Source organism: Blennius ocellaris (genome assembly GCF_963422515.1).
Source record: "Blennius ocellaris genome assembly, chromosome: 13".
NCBI lineage: Eukaryota > Metazoa > Chordata > Actinopteri > Blenniiformes > Blenniidae > Blennius > Blennius ocellaris.
The window spans coordinates 17,335,255-17,354,963 of NC_137662.1; the positions used below are offsets into that span (position 1 = coordinate 17,335,255).

The window sequence follows — 19,709 nt, forward strand, 5'->3', positions numbered from 1 at the left end:
CAATCCCAATAAGTGTAACCCTACACTCCGTACCTCATGCCCTTGCCTCGAATGTACAGCATAGGGTTATTTAGTGTTCCCTCAAAAGCATGCTTGCCTCCTCCAATCACTACAATACACAGATCAGAAAGATGTATTTATTGGACGACAGCAGCATGCACAGACCACACCAGTGATCTTCCGTTTAATAATGTTTTGAATTATTCAGAGAAGGATTGCTAATGTCGTCCACAATCAGCTCTCTTGTGCTATGATTGGCATGATGTAGTCATGGTACATTAGGTAGCCTGAGTTGTTTCCATGACGACGGGTGTACCAGCTGACATGCTGGTCCATATCGACCTGCACGTGTGTGTGCAGTGCACACAGCCTGCCCATACATAGTGGATCAGTCGACTTTACCTTTAGAGAAGACCAAGCTTATAGGATCTAAGCAGATTATCCCATACGCTGCATTAATAATACATTTTAAATTAGAGTTGATTCATTGTGCTCATCTGCATTTGTACGCTCATCCTCACTGCGACAACCTTCCCGGTCCAGTGGTTCTGGTTGGTGTTGCACAGAGACAAAGGGCAACGGGGTGTAAAAGCCTTGTCTAGTTTTGCCTGTTCTGTTTTGTCTGAATGAGTGAAACCAGCAGCTTATTCACAGCCAGTGTCATGCCCCGAGGGCCTGAATGCAGGATAAGTCTTGAGATGTAAAAGTGGGGAGGAGATGCAGAGCAGTGATTATTTTCTTTAAGCGTATTTGACATTTAACACCAACATGCACATCCATTTGACACAGTTGTAGCTTTATGTCTGGGGCCCTTGTTTACAGCTGCCAAGTTATAGCATGCCTCGGTGTGTTACTGGCAAGTAAACCCAAGCAGGTAATACTGAGCTGGTGTTTGGTTGCTTTGCTGACTGGATCGCCAACACTTCTTTAAGCTTTATTACTTCCTTGTATCCAGTGTTGCTGCTGCAGGGTTGCACTCACCCTGCAATGTTTTGACGCACACTCACAGTTGTTTGTTTTTGAGTTGCTGCAAAAACTCTGCCTTTTCTGTTTCTCCTTTGACTTTGGCCTTATGTATTTGGTCTTTTCTTCACATACTTTTATGGACTTTAGCACTGGAACGCCAAGCTTGACGTGCCCTGTGTTCGGCGAGCGTGAGCTTGAGTTGTGCGTCTGCCTTCTTAGCCTGTGGTTATTAAACAGTGGATTAGACCTTCTCTCCTCTCACTCTCTGGTGGAAACTCTCCCCGAGAGACACGCTTTATCATGCCCCTACAGTCCTCTGTATTAGTTGCCACGCTTTTGGCTCTTTTCTGTTTCTGCTCAAGTGTTTCCTTTCCCCCCCCCCCCATGTGCTTCTTTATGCTCTGTAATATTATTATTTGGATGATGAGATTACGACGTCTTAACCGCACTAGCGACAAGCTGCTCTTGGAGTAACTTCAGGCAAAGAAACAGGCAGAAACGGCACCTCGGGGTGAAATCCAGAGCCGTGGTGTGTCTGCAAACGACGCTGTGCGTGTGAGGAGAGGGAATATGAGTGTGATGAGTCTTGCTGATAGCAACCTGCTCTCAACTTGTCCTCCTCTCGTGCCGCCTGCCCGCTCTTGTTCTCAGATGTGCCTCCAATGCCAGCTGAGCCTCTGTGCATGCACATGTATGAAATCATCCAAAGAGAGCTCAGAGGAAAGGCACACATCGGTGTTCAGTTGCTCAAATTGCCGGCTCGGTAAATCATTAATGTTTCACTAATACACTGCTATACTATGGAGACTCATACAAACAAATTACTCATTATTTCAACGTTTTTGTGCACCGCAGTGCCAAGAGGACATTTGTACATCTCTTTAAGCAGATTTCTGAAGTCTGCAGACCAAATATTTTATGACCCCTCAAGTTGTTATCCTGCTGTGTTGCATGAAGACAATTAGCACGTCTCTCTTGTCAATTGGATTAGAAAGGATTTAATGAGGTACAGAAATGGCTTGTTTGACACCTTAACTTGTGATCTCCTTGCACTGCATAGATTATATTGAACCTAACGAGCATTGGAATAGGAGAAGAGATGTACCTTCACATTCCCCTCATTCGCTGTTTCAGATCCAAAGGCTCATGACAGTGATTTAAACGTGCCCCGAGAGGAGGGCAGCAAAATTCTCCCTGACAGGGTGCAGTGTCCACAGTCTTCCTCTCCTGCTGTCTGTTTGCCTTCATTTCCTCATTGTCTTGGGTTCTTGTTCTTATGTATTTTATAACCCCCCCCCCCCCCTCCGGACTCGCCAGCCAGTCTCTTTACTTGCTTTCTTTTTATGTGACTCATTATCTTTCTTTTTACCTCCACTGGGCCGCTTCATTTCTGCTCTGACTTAAACAGAGGGTCATGGCAGAGGGACAGAGGAGGAGAGAGGGAGGCAGACAACAGGCCTTTTGTTGAGAAGTTGATCAGGCCCAAAGTGTCCAGTCAGCAGCTTGCTCTGTGTACAGCAGTGGAGGACATAGGCCAGTGTTTTCGTGTTATTGGAGGGGGGGGGGGGGGGGGGGTGCTCTCCTCTCTGTCAACGAGTTTCTGTCCCACTCCATAAACCACAGTGGACAGCCAGAATGAGTTATGACCCCGGTGCTCTTGTCACGGCTGCAGCTCTTAAATATCTTCCATGAGGCGCACTTGGCCTCACTTTCTTCATCACTCTTTGTTGATGTCGGTGTTTGTCATTCACTGACGCACACTGTCACTCACCTTGTCGCCCCGCTCCTCTTCCTCCTCGCCATTCTTTGTAATTTGGGCCTCTCTGACCATTTTCTTTATTAAATCATATTGAGTGTTTCACCACTAATCACGCATAAAATAGTAGGACAGAGAATGGGAGAACCTTGACCTGGAGAAATGAGAAATTTATGACATTGAGAGACATTTTTAATTTAGAAAATTTAGAGTTTTGCACTTTCCAACAAGATTGTTTTCATTCAAGTGCATGTTGGTGTTTATATCCTTAATTCCTTGTTCCTGTCTTTTAATCAAACATCACAGGGGGTTAAAAAATATGCGTAAATGTAAATAAACCGCAACACGTGTGGATCATGTGGCGAGATGCCTTTTCCATCTCTTCTCGGTGAGGTACCATACTCGGTAATCTGAGTGCTGCAGGACTCGCGGCGTGTCGCAGGTGTTTATTTTAAAGACGTGAGCCAACATAATGAAGTCGACGATTTGAACAGAGCTTGTTTGATCTTTGACTCGCACTCGGACCAAAATGCAAAAAGCAAATTGGAAAGGCTTTTTGTAAGTCTCTTGGAAAACATTTACTGTGACGTCGTCGCAGCTGAAGCAGTGGACGGTTTGATTTGAAGTTTTCATGCAGCAAAAATGCCAAGTATTACACATTATTTAAATTAAATGACTATATTTAAGACAAGAAAAATACATTTGATATTCTAAATTGTTATCGTAGCTATTGAAACGAGATCAAATCATTAGTATTTCAGTGTCATTGCTATGTAGTATATTGTCAGCACTGTTCCTGACTAAATCAATTTAACGATAGCCTCAAGTGCCCAATAAAGAGAGGCAAACCTTGCTATATCCACCCGGCCATTATTGTTTGTTTTTCGGCAATATTTTCCTTGCTCTCCTACAGTGTTTTGTTGTTGTAAAATATATATATTTTTCTCTCTTTCACCAGCATTAATATCTGATGGCTCCTCTGCTCTGAACGTGCAAGCCAGAGCCAGGAGGCTGTACTGTAGAACAGGACTTTATTACCATTTTACACATGTTCCTCCTCTTCCTAATTACCCCACAAGGTAGAGGAAATGCCAGCATCTAAATGTTTACCAATGCTATTAAGTCATGGAAATGAATAGCCCCTCTCTTCTTCTCACCATCTCTACCTCCATAAGCCTCTATGGATTCTTTGTTCTGCTGTTTTCTTTATTTTAGCATCTCCCCCCCCCCCCCCCTGTTATTATGGTTTTGCTTGTCCCATTAGATTACCTTTTTAAATTTTAATCCAGCCATTTTATGTCTTTGTTTTTCCAAATCAGGATTGCAGGACTCATCCTCTGAATTTGATCAGTGGAGTGCTTTACATGGCCTTGTCTCTAGGTGAATGTAGGTTATACCCTGGACAGGTTATTGCCTAGAATCTGCATACTCTTAGGGCCTGCCCTGCCAGCACTGCCTGAGATGCTGCCCTCACACTTATTTTAGTTCCACTTATGTTATTGTATGTACGGAGCAGATATGAGGGCAGACATTCACATGTTGTGGGGGGTGGGGTGGTGGTGTTAGAATCACCAATTAGCTTCAAATGCATGGTTTGGTCTGTGGGCGGATGCCAGGCTGCCTGGAGAAAAGCCACACACGCACAGGGGAAACATGCAAATTCCTCACAGAAAAGCCCCCGCCTGGGCTGAAAAAAAAGGGGCATTCTCTCACTAATAACCGCTACACTACTGGACAGCCCCCTTTTTATATTTTCAACCTATTTCAACTCTAAATGGCACAGATCATATAAAGCCTGTTGAGACTTCTCAAGATTTCAAATATGCTACATGATCAGGCAAGTCCTTTTATCACTGTTTTTGGATATTCTGCACCTGACTGCAGTCACTTGTCCTTGAGTGTGGGATACGTGACCTCGGCTCAAATCACATCTGCCATCTTCACAAATAACGGTGATTACAAGTGAAGCTGGAGCCTCCTCTTTCCAATGGATGAGAAGAATAACCTTGAATGACACGTGCATCGAAAGTCAGACCGAAACTCAAAAGTTTAATGAATGCAGATGTTTTTTTTTTTGGACATCTGTGGGATGATTTAAAGCAAAATCCCAACTGAAATAGAATGTTTAATGATGGGTTTCTGTCTGCAAGGTTGTTTTGAAGTGTCAGGGTGGTGCATGTCAGGAATATTTGAGAAAACATTCATGCCAAGAGGCCCTTTATGATGGGCTCTGACTTCATTGAAAATATTAACGTAAATCTAAAGGGCCAGAACCATTTACATGTGCCACCAAGATTTAACATCACAAGCCGTGTGCAGTGGGCTGCAGTGCAGCACACTATTTTTGTTTCTCCTCGTTGTTGTGTGGAGTAGAAATAGGCTGGCCTGTCGCATCGGCAGTGTTAAGTCGGCCTAATGACTGTATGCACTTTTAATTCTATGCTGGATTCCTTTCTCTTGGTGACCTTTTCCAAAATTATCCTGCAGTCGAATCACTGAATTTTCTCGGCCCAAGATAAAATGGTATCTGAATCAACACGGCCTTCTCTGTGATTAAATGTGAAAGGAATGTCACAAAGATGGCTAAAATCACAGGAGTGGGTCCCTCCACCCCCAACACACACACACACACACACACACACACACACACACACACACACACACACACACACACACGGATAGGCTGTTTAGCCATGTTTTGTCGCATATTTGTTGGGGGGAACCGTGTGTTTCAGAGCATTTGGAGGACGTGTTGCAGACATTTTTCACCTCTTTTTGTTTTTGACCCAACCCATAGCCCAGGCAAGCTGTTCAAAAGGAAATTATGTCTCGTTTATGCTGAGCTCGGGCTCTTCACAGAGGAAAAACCCCGTTAGGGCTTGCAGATAATAAACCAGGCTGGATAACACTGAGGGGCTTACTTTGCTTTTTTTTCTTTCTTTTCTTTTCTTTTTTTTACTTGGATGCTTCAGCAGTTCTGATATGTTGGATGAGCTGAAAGCTTTTTTTTACACTTGTTGTTCTCTATGTAATGTTCCAGATTGTTTGCACAGATCCAAAATTACCGAGCGTGATGGTTTTGGATTTCAGTCAACGGGTCTTATTTTGAGACATGCCTCAGGGTAGATTTGGGGCCTGTGAGTGAAAAAGGTGGGTGGGTGGGTGGGTGGGTTGACCAAAGTGAGATGAATATTGTGAAACGCTCTGAGTCAGGCGATGTGCGTGCGGTGGAGTAATCCCGCCTCATGGAGCCATCATGTTGGAGGGTTTCATGTTTATGCTTAGTGTAGACTCCTTAAATCAGATGATCAATCCTTTTCCCCGGCAGTAAGGCTTTCACTGGCTGTCTGCCCAGAATCTTGCCCTGTGGTGTCACTGCCTCTTCTGAAGTTCGCCCCATTGCCGAGTGTAGGCAGAGCACGGGGGCAAACGCATGGACGAGGGGAGTTCCTATCACTTTCTGTGTATTTTCAGGTGTTGTAACCTCAGTTTAACTCCTGGAATTGATTTTGATATACCATGTATAATGGCATCTAAATCACTATTGTTGCATATTGTTTCAAAGATTTTAAAACCAAGATAATTGTGTAGAAATTGTTAGTCTCTGTAGTCGTAGTTTCATGTTACTTTTTCTACAGATCAATCCCAGTCAGATAAATGCAGAAGCTTGCACTCGAATCAATGGTTCAGATCATTTATTATTTGTGTATGGAGTGATTTTTGAAACTTTCAGTACTAAAAGACGCATGTGGTGGACAGTGGAATCGTGATAAGATGCTCTGACTCCACCCAATCAGCTTCTGATACGTTTGCATTCATGATGAGTTTGGAAAATTCTTCTCTGTGTATTTTGATCTTGGATTGTGGGCGTAATGGTGGATTGATGAGTAACTGGATGGTTGAAATTGTCCTGTTTCCCAATAGGAAAAATGCATCTGAACACTTTTCCACTGGAAAAAAAAAAAGGGAGATTGTAATTAAGTTTTTCTCATCTTATTTCTGCTTTCATACTCCTCCCATTGGCCTATTTCAGTAAAATCGATCTGCTATATGGAACTGTGAAGCTTTATATAAATCGTTTTAACATGGTTGTTTTGTGTGGTTAACATATCTAACAAAGTAATGGCTTTACAGCAATATTGCTTGTATGTAGTGTGAAAATAAACTGTATGTTCACGTACTGCTGGAGGGGGCCAATTTGCATGTTTCTGACTTTTATGTGATTAACAAAACTGATTTGGACCTTCTCAACTGATGCGTATCCCAGTTTTCAGCAGCATGATCACAGCAGGTAGCCCTCCGCTCTCCTTTAATTAACGATTAACGATAACGATTAATCAGACGTAGTATACATTTATTGGGTAATCTGATCACTCCCAAACAATGAAGCTTGAAAATTGGATCCAATTTGTACTGTTTTGCTTGTTTAAAGACTGTATTTCAATAGAGGACCAATATACATATTTACCTGTTGCTATGATAATGTAGCTTGAAATAAGGTCCCGTTATTACCGTGTTATTATTACTTAAGTTATTTGTGATATGCATCGATTACTTAACAAGTATTTCCGTATGTAATACAGTGCCCACTATAGATTTAAAAAGATAAAAGAAAATTGCACTTTTTTGGACTCGCCATGTGAGAACATCTCGAGACGATTCAGAATACAGATGGAGGCAGTGGAAGTGGGATTGTGTACTTGACTAATTTAAAGGGCATCTGTGTGAGGAGCCACAGACGGTGTTTAGAGGTCTGCGATGCCAGGGTAACAGATTGTTTCTGCTCTCTGGTTTTATGCCGACGCACCCTTCAGCCTTACTTAAGCACACTGTAAATGAGCGAGCAGATTTCAACTATGCTATTTGTCTTGCTATTATTTGCGCCTCCGTGGTTTAATGGCTAGGACACAAGGACACTATAGAAGAAGGGGGACAAAGGATGTTTGGACTGGCAGCAAGAGGTGACTACAGCTAATAAAGTCACACTGTTTTTTTGAAATGCAAATAAGAAGTTATGGTACAACAGAGCAAAAGCCTTTCTGCTTCAGATCTGTGGTTTTCAGGCTCGTCATCATATAGGGAGTTTGAAGCAGCTGCACAGATCCAGTCGCAGTGATAATCATACCTGTTTAATGTTTGGGGAGACTGTCGTTGTCAGATGAAGGAATATCTATCATTGATGAATAATTCAGACTCACCCAATGGTAGAAGCCAGACTTTACATCCTCCTTTGATGAGACTATCCTCCACCAGCCTCTCGACTCGTATGCTCCTCTTCTTCACCACGCCGCAGAATTTCCTGTTCCTCTCATCCCTTTCACCATGGCAACACCTGTCCTCTTGCTTTATGTGCTGGAGAACCTAATCTGGAGGTTCTTAAGCAACTGTTGGTCGCCGAGCACATTGCCTGATAAGGGAGAGTGGGGGAAGTGGGGCCTCATAGGTAGGCCATGTGCTCCCCTGACCTATTTCCATCACAGCACCAGCCCCCTCCTTTTTTTTAATTTTTTTTTTTAACCATCACTTCCTACACTGAAATATTTCTGACTATATCTTCTGACTTAAAGCAGTAGCAGATGTTTTATCCAGATTTCCACATCGAGTGGGTCCCGATGCAGTCTGTCAGGAAGTGTCTGCTTGGATTTAAAAGGAAATGTAAAATTTCTTTACTATTCTTTGTCCTGTCTGCCTGTTTTTAAGCAAACATGTTGTTCTCTTACTGCAGAATTTTGGCTTTGTGTGCTGGTCTTACGTCTCTTTTATTGATGCAATGAACAGGCTTACAAATGACCAACTCCACTGGCTGTGGCTATTGCTAATTGGTGTCGATGATTAAATGCCTGCTGAAAAAGGCTAATGCCATTGACTCATTGACCACCAAATAGCTGGTGCGTATCTGACATGCGGTTTTATACGGCATTCATTGTTGTGCCCAAGGGGTGTACCTAATCAGCCTGTGACTGTAATCTAAATATGGGTATTCTGGTGCGGATAATTTGTCTTTTACCAGATCAGATTGTGAGACAATGACAACTGTCTAATTTGCAGGGGTTATGGCTGACTGTTGATTCAGTGATCAGTGGAATTTAAATTTGTCTGTGTGTAGGCTGAAACTATTTGGCTCTAGCGTACTATTACAAATATTCCAAAGGATCTTTGCAACAGTATATTTGATGCTATAACAACCTGATGAAAGTATGCCTGTTTACTTTGTAATGTTTTTGTCCATGTTTATTTATTGGCTTGTCTGTATGTATTGTTCCCATTTTACCTTTTCGCAAAAGCTATACCCGAATTGCATGAAAGGTTCAGGGATGATTTGTTGTCATCCAAGGACCAATCCATTAGGTTTTGGGAGCAAACGGCTCCTGGGGAGGGAAGATATTTACTCCATTGTTGACATGCTGGAGCTCCACTGTGAGGAGGCCAGAGCCGTCGGGCCTGGAGCCGCCATTACCCGTCAGTTCGTACACTGCCAACTTCAGTCCCAGTCCCCCGCTCTCCACTCTCAATCAATCACATGCTAGCTCTCTATCACGGTGTGTTCCGGTAACACAAAAGAATGGGAGCCAACAGAGCAACACTTCAACTTAATTTTGCAGCTTGGCTTTGGCACGCACTCGACCCAGTGCCCGTTCTACTTCTCTCATGTTCTGGATTCTTCACCGTGTGGCAGATATGGTTATTTAAAATGTCTCCTCACAAGGGGTATGAATTAGTATTCCAAACGCAATCAATGTAATCATTAGTATCAATGGAGAAGACTGCTAAATAGGTATTTCCATGACTTGTAGTTCAGTCAGACGTTCTTCTTTTCCCAAATATAGCCTCATCCGTTCTTTAGACTGAACTTAAACCCTGAAGCATATATTTTTCTCCGTTTTATCCATTAGAGCTCTAGCCATTAGTCATTGTGTGCGAGGAGCAGAGTTTTTCTAAAGACCTTTTAAGAAGCGGGCGACCAATGGTTAAATCCGTCCCAGAACTGCTCTCGTGTCGATGTCCATTCAGCTACTGCTGAACACGCCTCCATCCAAACACAGCAGAGATATTTAGGACTTTTCTGTACAATGTGTGCTGCAAACCCAATGGACAGAAACATTTGGATTTTTAGCTCCCTTTTTTTTTTTTCAAAATTCCTAGAACTCTATAGAGGGATTCTTATTTCTCTCGCTGTACTAGTTGGAGACTTAAGACACTAGAAAATTGAAATCAACTTGAATTTGCACAAGTCTGACATTTGCGCCAAAATTGAGCTGGAACCTGCACGCCTGTTGCATAACATTCCACTTACTCAATCTTTGCATGACATCCAGCAGAAAAAGTTCCGAATTTGCGTCGCTTGCAACTTTCTTGCAGTGGATGGATGAATAGCACATGCAACAGTCATGTGGCAGTTGTATGAGGCGATTTTCCACCATATGAATATCCACGGTCTTGTAGTCGTCAAAGCCGCCCATCCCTGGCTTAGATGTTCCTGTACTGCTAAAGATGGGGATGACACGCTGAATAGGTTGGGTTGCGTGAGAGTTGAATCAGGGACTCAGCTGCTGAAGGCATGTTACCCATATGGCGTGGACCCTGACTGCTCTTACATCACGTTGCCTTAAGATGGCTACGTTTCCAGTCGCCGTCCCTCAGCGCTTCAAAGAGTCCGTACAGCCTCATCTTACAGCTGAGCCGACATAATGCTCCTCAGTGGCTCACGTCTTTTTACTATGACACCTCGTCAGTCACATACTGGGTTCAAGAAGTCAGTCGCCGCTTTTGAATGCCGCCACGGAAATGAGCAGCAGCCGTCTGCGTAGCCGTACTAATTGTAGAGAATTAATGCTGCACGGCCCTCAGTGTTTCTCGTCGTGTCTGATGGAACAATATGAAATCAAAGCTGTGTGCTCGGAGCACTCCACAGAGTAAAAGTGTAGAGTGTCAGAACAGATTAAGAGTCTTTTTTATTTATTTATTTTTTTTCCAAAATCAGTCTCCCCCCTCACTTCTTTCCCTCTTTCACTCTTAAAAGTCCTCCCTCCTTGTCTTTTAGCTATCTCCTTTCATCTGTCCCCCTCTGCTCCATGTTTTCTCCACATTTCTCCCCGCTCCTGTCCTCTGCGCCGTCTGCGGGACCCAAGATGGAGTGGCTCAGTCACACAGAGCTCATAGTTAATTAGGCTTGGCCTTGTCACACATTGAGAGCTGGAGTTTAACCCAGTGGGGAAGCGAGGACATAGATGGAGGTCTGGAACAGTTGGTGCCAATCTATTGCTTGCTGACAAAGCCGGCTGCCAATCCCCTGATCTCTTGAACACCGCGTCTCGTTTGGTGTCGTCTCTCACTGCGCTAAGAGAAACTAACTTTTGATTATGGATAATGTGGTTAGTTTAATCGATTGCTTTATACAGAATGCTGAAAAGTGTTGTTGTTCAATCGTTTTTGACATCGGGACCTTGTAGAGGTTGAGCTTTAAAATGGCAATCCCAAGTGCAAAACCCTCTTTGATTGACCTTAACGAAGCGATAGACTTCCCAAGAAAAACATTTATCCTTTTGCAGCAAAATCATGGGTGGATAAAAAATATTTTTAGCATCACAAGAGATGATGCCTTCTGCAAAGAAGCGCAAGCCTGAGATCTTTCTTTAAAGGATTCTGTTTCAGTTCCCGGCCATGTTTATGTTTGCCCTTTGGAGCTGAGAGTCTGCAGCATAATGGGGATCTGCATAGCCTTTCCTATGGATTGCAGTATCCTGTGTGAAATATCCCCCAGCTTAACGGTGTGTACAGCTATTCAGATGGAGAATAATTTTCTCTCTGTCTCCCCCTCTCTCTGTGCGCTTGACATAAAAAGAGAAAATCCCATTTCAGCCGTGACATTCTGCCTCTGTAGCAGAAACATACAGAGACTATACATCAAAGCCAGGCAGAGTGCACAGTGAGGGAGAGGGAGCTTTAATGACGACGGCGGTCTGGGGTGATAATATAGAGCCGCTAAGACGAAGCGTCAAGTTATTATTTCAAGTATAAGCCCCTGCAACTCATTTATTATACATCCGTGCTGGCAATATGGAGCCGACTCTGTAGTACTCGCTTCTTTACACGTTTACGCACAATTAACACGTGTCAGCTGAGGCGTGTGTTCATCAATCTGCAGAAATTCAAACTCTCACCGATGTATTTGTTTGATTTTGAATCAAACCATCAGTGAAAAAGTCTTCAAAACATGGGATATGAAAAGTTACTTGGATATCTCACAATTTAATAGAAAAGACCAGAACTGTATGTTTTAATACTCTATCCTTGACTAACTTTATTAAAATTCACATCATGTGTTCGGGTCGCAGGGACCTGAAATGGGGACAACATGCAAACTCACTCCATTTACCCAGAATCAAACCAGCGTCTTTCAGCTGTGAGGCAACAGTGCCTCCCTCGGTATGCGTTTACATCACAGTCTGTATTTCACCCGTCAGTAAATTATTGGAAATAGACACAATATTGTTTTGTTTCTACTTCATAGAGCCTGGATATTGATGGAAAAAATATATACACATATTCAAGATTTGTATCATCTGAACTGTTCCTGATTTTGGGTTCATAGCAATCTGAACATTTCTTTTGATCGACCAGTTCTTCATGTCCTTTTTAAAATACGATAAAAAGGCTTTTTTGATTATTTACCAAACGTTTCGAGTAAATGTACTTCACTATGAAGCTTCCATTTTTGATGAGAAAAAATACATACAGTATTTCTGAGGTTGGAAAAATATATGAGCAGTGGAAAAACCTTTTTGAATTCTTGAGAGACTACGGGAAAGCAGCCAAAAACGTCATTAGTTGCTGGATGAGTATCAGTTTAGATATAACTATATTCAGTTAAGATTGGTGTTCTTATGTTGTTGGTATGGTTGAATGTCAAAAAGCAATTTAAGATAAATAATAATTTCTAAATTCTTATTATGATCAGGAAACTACTTTTAATGCAGGTAGAAAAACTGCTGGAAATGATTTCTTTTTTTCCCTCATTAATTTTAAGTTCTGCTGTATCTCAGTTTTTTTTTCTGGGAATGGACATTACAATACATTATAGAGTCACTGATGTTGAGGTATATGTTCTTTAATAATTTATTCATCTCATCGCTTTATAGTTTTCCCAACATTTGAACATAACTATCAACATATTGTTGAACCTTGTGACTTTTTTTTTTTTTTTTACCTTTATGACTGTTCAGATTTACAGTGATCAGATTAAAGCAGCTGACAGTAACAGTTAACCTGTCCTTTTTTTTTTTTTTTAATCATCCAGTGTTTGTAACTGTTTTTCTTCTTATTTCAGGTTCCACATACAGTGTCCTGTCCACCATGCCGTCTGACTCAGAAAGCAGCAGCTCCCTCAGTAGTGTTGGTAAGTATTCATGACCCGAGTTGCTTGATAAGGTCAGCTCTCACCTATTTCATACAAACACAGGACACATCACAACAGTACAAGGGTGAAAATCAGCAGCGCTGCTGCATTGCACCTTGTGGGAAACGGTTTACACTACATATTGGCGTAATTCTAGACCGTCGACTCTGTTGCAGGCTTCAGGGGGTCTCACATTTATTTCACCACGTCGGGGCAATAACAGCCTCCCAGTGTGTCTCATTCCTTGGAGAAGTGGCAAGTTTTGCTTTTCCGTCGTCTTGACAGGGGTCCAAATGACTCAGCTGCGTTACATAAACCTTACAAAGGTCCAAATGTTGAGTCAAGGATGACCATAATCCTCAGATTTCCTGCAGCTAATGTTCTCACAAAGAAAGTATCTCTGAACATGACTATGTACTGGTTCATAATGTGTTTTCATCAGAATTTCACTCTTGTGGAAACGTCTCTATCACATATTGGTAAAAGAGGATGAGCATGTGACTTCCTGGGCTAATCCTGCTCTGTTGAGGGACTCAAAATGCGTTGTTTTCTTCGAAAAAGCCAAGTAACTAAAGTGCAGAAATTCAATCAAATACTTTTTTTTTTTTAAGTCAGTGACTTAACACATCCGCCTGGCCTGTTGCCTGCTTTTACCTTTGTGAACTAGACTCTTCTACAATCTCTGTGAGGGGGAGTGTTTGTTAACAATGACAAAGCAATTAGGTGCTGCTTTCAATACCAGGCTATTCTTTTTGCTTCCTTGAGTTGATCACAGTCTTTGAACACAATAAGTTGTTGGTGTAAATATCAGTGTTCTATATTGGCAAGAAAGAGAATATAAGGTATTTGGACTTGTGTGTATGAGGGCGGAAACTTTCATCCGCCGTGTTGAACAGTCTCAGCCTGTGATAACGTGCTCATTGTCGCAGGTTCGCCCGTTAATGGCGAAGCGTCCTCCCCGCCCCCGGCCATCAACGACAACCGGCAGTCCGGCGACAACCTGGACACCATCTTGTTGCAGCTCCGCCAGGTGACCAGGGAGCGCGATGAGCTTCGGAAGCGTCTGGCGTTGGCATCGCCCGGGACCACCTTCGACGACTGCAGGTGCAAATCCTCGCCCATCTGCTAAGTCGTTGTTCTTTGCTGATCTTTTTTAATAAGTCTGGTAACACCCTTTTTTGGCCGACATCCATGGAATTGTTTACCGTGCGTAGATCCGGGCTGTCTCATCTCAACTCATTCTAATATCAGAAGCCATTTCATCTCATGTAGCAAAACAAACATATTAATTCATGTGTTTTGCCAAATAATACTAATACATTCTCACAGTCTTCATTTTGAATGCTCTTTTTTTTTTTACAAAGTCAATATACAACCTCGAATTGTGTAATCGCAGTGGTTATCATCAGATTTATGTTTGTGAATGCTTCATAACCCGTGCAGCCTTCTTTCTGTTAACAAACTCATTCCACACTGGATGTGATGTTTATGGGATTTTGCTGGCAAATTATTTGTTTGCTTTCACTGCAGCTTTTAGCAGCATTAGCTCGTTAAGTCAGGGTCTGTGTTTTGCTAAATTGTGTACGTATTTATCCATATGTAAATGTAGTCTGATTAAACTGTGTTCGACAGTGGACAAATTAGAAATAATAGTTATTTTAGTGAATAATGCAGGTAATGTCTTGATATTTACAATATGGAACTTCATCACTCAGGCGGCGATTCAGTCTCTGCCTTGTTTTAGCTGTCAGGTTATACGTTTTTGTCTTTGTTGTTGATGAAGTACATCAGATTTGACAATCACTAATCTCAAAGCAACCAAATCTGAATCGTAATATTTACTTGACTGGGTTGATGTTGTCTGCTCTTGCCGACATGTTTTCATCAACTCACTCTCTGCTGCTTGGAACAATGTTGACTCGACACTGCAGAAAGAGGACACTGACACTGATTGCTTAATTAAGTTTAATGGGCTCCAGTTACCAGATGTTTCTTTAGCAGCAAAAGACACGTAGCCTGTTTTGCTGACATGCTGTTCTTGAATCTTCTTGCTGAAAGCCTCTCATTCCTAGCATATGAAGCCTCATACCAGAGGAAGGTCAGCTCTTGCATGTTTTTCTGTCTGAGCTATGCTCAGGCACACTTATCAAACGAATAAAATTGAGATCCCTTGCTGTCATATTTTTTTATTTTTTTTCTTAAGGCCAAATTCCAAACCCAGTCATGACTATGAGCGTCTGAAAAGTCAGTGCATGCGGGCCATGGCAGATCTTCAGTCTCTCCAGAACCAGCATACCAAAACACTGAAGAGGTGTGAGGAGGCTGTGAAGGAGGCCGACTTCTACCAGTGAGTATTTCTCCCGCTAAGTGTTACTGTTTCCCTTATGTTTTTGCCAGACTTTTGTCATGCTATTTCCAGTATTTGCCGGTGGTGAACCACTATTCCAAATTATTTTTCCAAGTTCAAATGATGAACACAGTGTCACCTGCTGCTTTTCAAGCGTCGAAATAATAAAGTTTTATTGCATTGTTTTACTGCTGTTGTGACAAATACTGGCATGGTGTTGCAATTAACCTAATTGACAGAAATCCCCCTGAGCTCCAGCAAGCTTTCATATTTAAATGGGACGAGTGCAAAGGGAAAACCTACGTGATTCTGAAAGCTTGAAAATTGAGTCATTTAGCTTATTAACTCAATCAGCCAAACACTTTGTAAGCCGAGAAACTTTTTGGAGTATTGAGACATCTCTGATGGTATCTTGGCTCTTTGAGACTGAAGCTGATTATTTTTTTATTGCGTTGAGAACTTGACGGACCGCTTTTGTACACTTCTGGCTGAACCTCATCTGATAAGAAAATTTGAGGGATTCGCCGTACATGTAAAACTCTGTTAAAACACTACAAACGAGTAGCACCTATTGCTTTTCAATCTTAAATGTCTAATCATAGACTTGAAGTCCAGAAAGAAAATTAACTTTTTAAATATTTCTAACTCTTGTATATCTCTTATAGAATAGTTTTTTTTTTTTTTTTTACAGTTTTAATCGGAGTTAGCATTCTGTAATGTATATTTGCACCGCTGTAGCGTCCCTACCTGTGTGTGTTTACTCATAGCGGCTGTCTCTCCTTTCCCAGCATGCTGCACAGCCGCGTCCTGGGTGACCAAGCGCAGCTGAAGGAGGAGATGGAAACACTCAGGAGGGACAACGCTCAACTCGTCCGAGAACACAACCACCTGAAGCAGAGCTGCGAAGAGCTCAAACGACTGCACAGTCAGGACCAGAAAGAGCTGGCAGACCTCCGGCTGCAGCAGCAGCAGGTACAGCCATGCCGTTTTGTGGCCTGCGTTCATTCCAGATGTTGTATGAGAGACTTGCTTCCAGCAAACAGATGCTACAGCTGGTATAAATAAAGTCACGTCACCTTTCTTTCCTTTGGTGAAACATCTCTTCTTTTTTTTTTTTGTACTGCTGAGGAGTCACCTCTGTATCTTGAAGCCATAACTCTGAAGCATCAAGCAGTATTCCCTGTTGCATTTGTTGCCTTCACTACAGTACAAGGGTGCTGTGACCCTTATTGTACTATTGCAAAGTAGTCCCTCATGTAGTACCCGTTGGGGCACTGCAGCAGCTACAAACACAGCTCAGCCAGGCAGACGGAAATGCATACAGAGCATTTCTGTAAAGGGCAAGCACAGAAGAAAAGGACTTTGCTTGGGCAAAGGGCACACTGACCCAAACCACGTTGCTACAAGATCAGTGTATATACAGTGAGCGCCGCATTGCTGAGGTCAACACAGCCCTCAGGTCATAACGGCTCTCCAGGGAGCGAGGAAGACTTTATCAGCAGGACTTGCAGAAATGAAAGTCTCAGGGACTGAATAATGCAGTCTGAAGGACACACTTTGTACATCAAGCAGTTCAGCTTGTAGGTCAGCCATATTGGTTTTACCGAAGTGCTCAATGGCGCTTTTAAAAACGCACGTTAACTCAGGAAAATGCTGTTACAGCTTGCATTGGATTTTGTTAACCCATATAGGGAGCATTCTGTCTACACAATAATGCCCTCTGCTGTTTGGTTACAGCAATTACAGGTTCAGTTCAGAGTCATTGATAGCATACAGAATTTAGAAACTTGTCAAAATAACAAAAAATTACCTTTTCTCCAGGTAATGCGAGAAAAGGGTTCTTCAGAAGTGCTGAACAAGCTGTACGACACGGCCATGGACAAGTTGGAGGGCGTGAAGAAGGACTACGACGCCCTGAGCAAGCGCTACAGTGAGAAGGTGGCGAACCATAACACGGACCTGAGCCGCCTGGAGCAGGCCGAGGAGGAGAACCGGAGGCTGCAGAAGCAGATAGATGCTCTGCTCAAACAACGAGACTCAGCCATGCACTACCAGCAGCAGTACTCTACCTCGATGAGGAGGTGAGAGCTCCATCACACGAACTCAACACTTGTCCTCCTTGATTTGAATTGCCCTCCAACTATTTGGCACGATGATGCTTCACAAGCAATCTTCTTGGTTTTGACACTCGACGATACCGTTTCAGGTTTGATTCGGTGCAGCAGGAGCTCAATAAGTCCTCGGCGCAGAACAAGGAGCTGCAGAGAGAAATGGAGCGTCTGCAGTCGGAGGTGACGCGCTACAAGAACCTGCAGCTGAAGTCGGCCAAGGACTGCGAGAAGTACAAAGAGGAGCGAGATTCTGTGTTCAACGAGTACCGGCTCATCATGAGCGAGAGAGACCAGGTCATCAAGGAGCTGGACAAGCTGCAGACCGAGCTGGAAGCGGCCGAGGCCCGACTGAAAAACACCTCGTCAGAGAGGGTGGTGGCCAGTGAAGAACTGGAAGCTCTCAGACAGGTATGAAGTATGGTTTGATATAGAATATTTCAGTGTTTGCATTACAGTTCCATTTTAATTCACATTTTTCTGTGCAGCACCTTTGTTGATACACCTGTTCCACCCTTTTTTATTTTTTATGTGATGATGAGCATAAAGTATTGGTTTATGAAGTTTACAAATAATTGGATTTGCTTTCATTGTATAGCAGTATTTGTGTTCCCCAACATATCGGTAAAGGAAATAAACAACCACCTCTTACAATAATCTAAAACTAGATTTCATTTGTATTGTTCATAAGCTGGGCTTTCTGGAATCCACTATGTAATAATTGAAGGGTTTTACTTTATTTGCAGTGTCAGGAGCCTGTGGTTCATATTTAATGGGTCTACAACATATTCTAAAAATACAATGAAATATGGCCCACACGTGAAATTTGAGCCTGAACACTAGGTGCAGCTTGAACAGGTTAGGGGCTCAAAATGAGGCTGAACACAGAACAATTTTTGCTCCTAAGATGCAAAAACTGAAGGCAAGAACACGAGTGCTGAAAATTTGAGCCGATTTCAGTGATATGCCTCATTTTTAGTGAGAGATTCTACTACTGTTATATTTTTGTATACGTGGCCTTTATAGAAAAAACAGTTTGCACACCCCTAGGCTGAGCCATTTCTATGACTGAATATATTATCAACCAGTTGTCTTGTTGGTGGGCCAGTTCCTGACTTGTTCAATTGTCCACTCAGTCAGCAGATCAAAGGGCACTTTCTCCCAATACTCTGCACAAAACCAGTTCAGCTTGGCTGCCTTCTCTTTGAGGAATATTTGTGAACACTCCGCTCGACTGGAGGAAAAAATAGAATTGCCGCTCGTGTTGGATCACTCTGCGTCAGGGCCTCCAGTAACCGTTTCACATGATATTATTGACTCATGGAGCTGATGTGCCCTGATTCCGGTTCGCCCCCCTTTGTTCTGGGACAGGAGTTGAACTCGTCACTGGTGGATCGTGACAGGGCCATCTGTGAGAGGAATGAGCTGCTGGAGAAGTACTGCCACGAGGTGAAGGACAAAGCTGAGGCCCAGAAGGAGCTGAGCCAGGCCTGCAAGGACATAGAGACGGTCCGGGAGGAGAGGGACGTGGCCCGTAAGGAGAGAACCGAGGCCATCATTCAAAGGGATCAGCTGCTCCGAGAGTACTATCAGGCCAGACAAGTAACTACACAGTCCCTGGAAGCATATGTTGCTATATTTACTACCATGTCCTCTTTTGCATGCTTTATCTTTTGTTGCTGGATAGTCTGTTAGCCAAGCACACAAACTATGCTTGTATCCATCCCATGCCAATGTTTCTAAACGATCAATATCAAACATAGTTTGTGTCCTACTTGGAGATTTATCCAAACACACCATCAAATCAGGCTGTCATATTGAAAAAGCAGAAGCACTTCAATAATATAAAATAGGACTCGTAATATAGTGTCCCAATTTATCACTGGAAGTCCACTTCAGTAAATGGCAGCGCTTTTATGGCTTAGGATTAAAATCCTTTTACACTTTGATGCAATGTTGCGCATGTATTGAGGAGACCCGAACACTTGGCTTCACTACAACGGCTCATACTTCAGTGGAAATTGCCTGCTGCAGGAGCTAAAAATAATCTCTAGATTTCAGCTTTCCTCCTTTGTTGTGTTTCCCACCACATGTGTTCTTTAGTGTTTCCCGTGCTCATGCTCTCCCTTCGAGCCC

At 42.8% G+C, this 19,709-nt stretch overlaps 1 protein-coding gene across 2 annotated transcripts in view; it reads left to right on the forward strand.

Annotated features, from left to right (window-relative positions):
• The window catches only part of dlg5a (discs, large homolog 5a), a 44,353-nt gene that overhangs the window by 962 nt on the left and 23,682 nt on the right, over positions 1-19,709 (forward strand). For both annotated transcript variants that reach the window (XM_080508029.1, XM_080508030.1), the window contains exons 2-8: positions 13,050-13,118; positions 14,048-14,222; positions 15,322-15,465; positions 16,254-16,437; positions 17,287-17,546; positions 17,672-17,984; positions 18,945-19,175. In XM_080508029.1, coding sequence (XP_080364155.1) covers positions 13,050-13,118; positions 14,048-14,222; positions 15,322-15,465; positions 16,254-16,437; positions 17,287-17,546; positions 17,672-17,984; positions 18,945-19,175 — 1,376 coding nt within the window. The remainder of the gene's footprint in view (positions 1-13,049; positions 13,119-14,047; positions 14,223-15,321; positions 15,466-16,253; positions 16,438-17,286; positions 17,547-17,671; positions 17,985-18,944; positions 19,176-19,709) is intronic.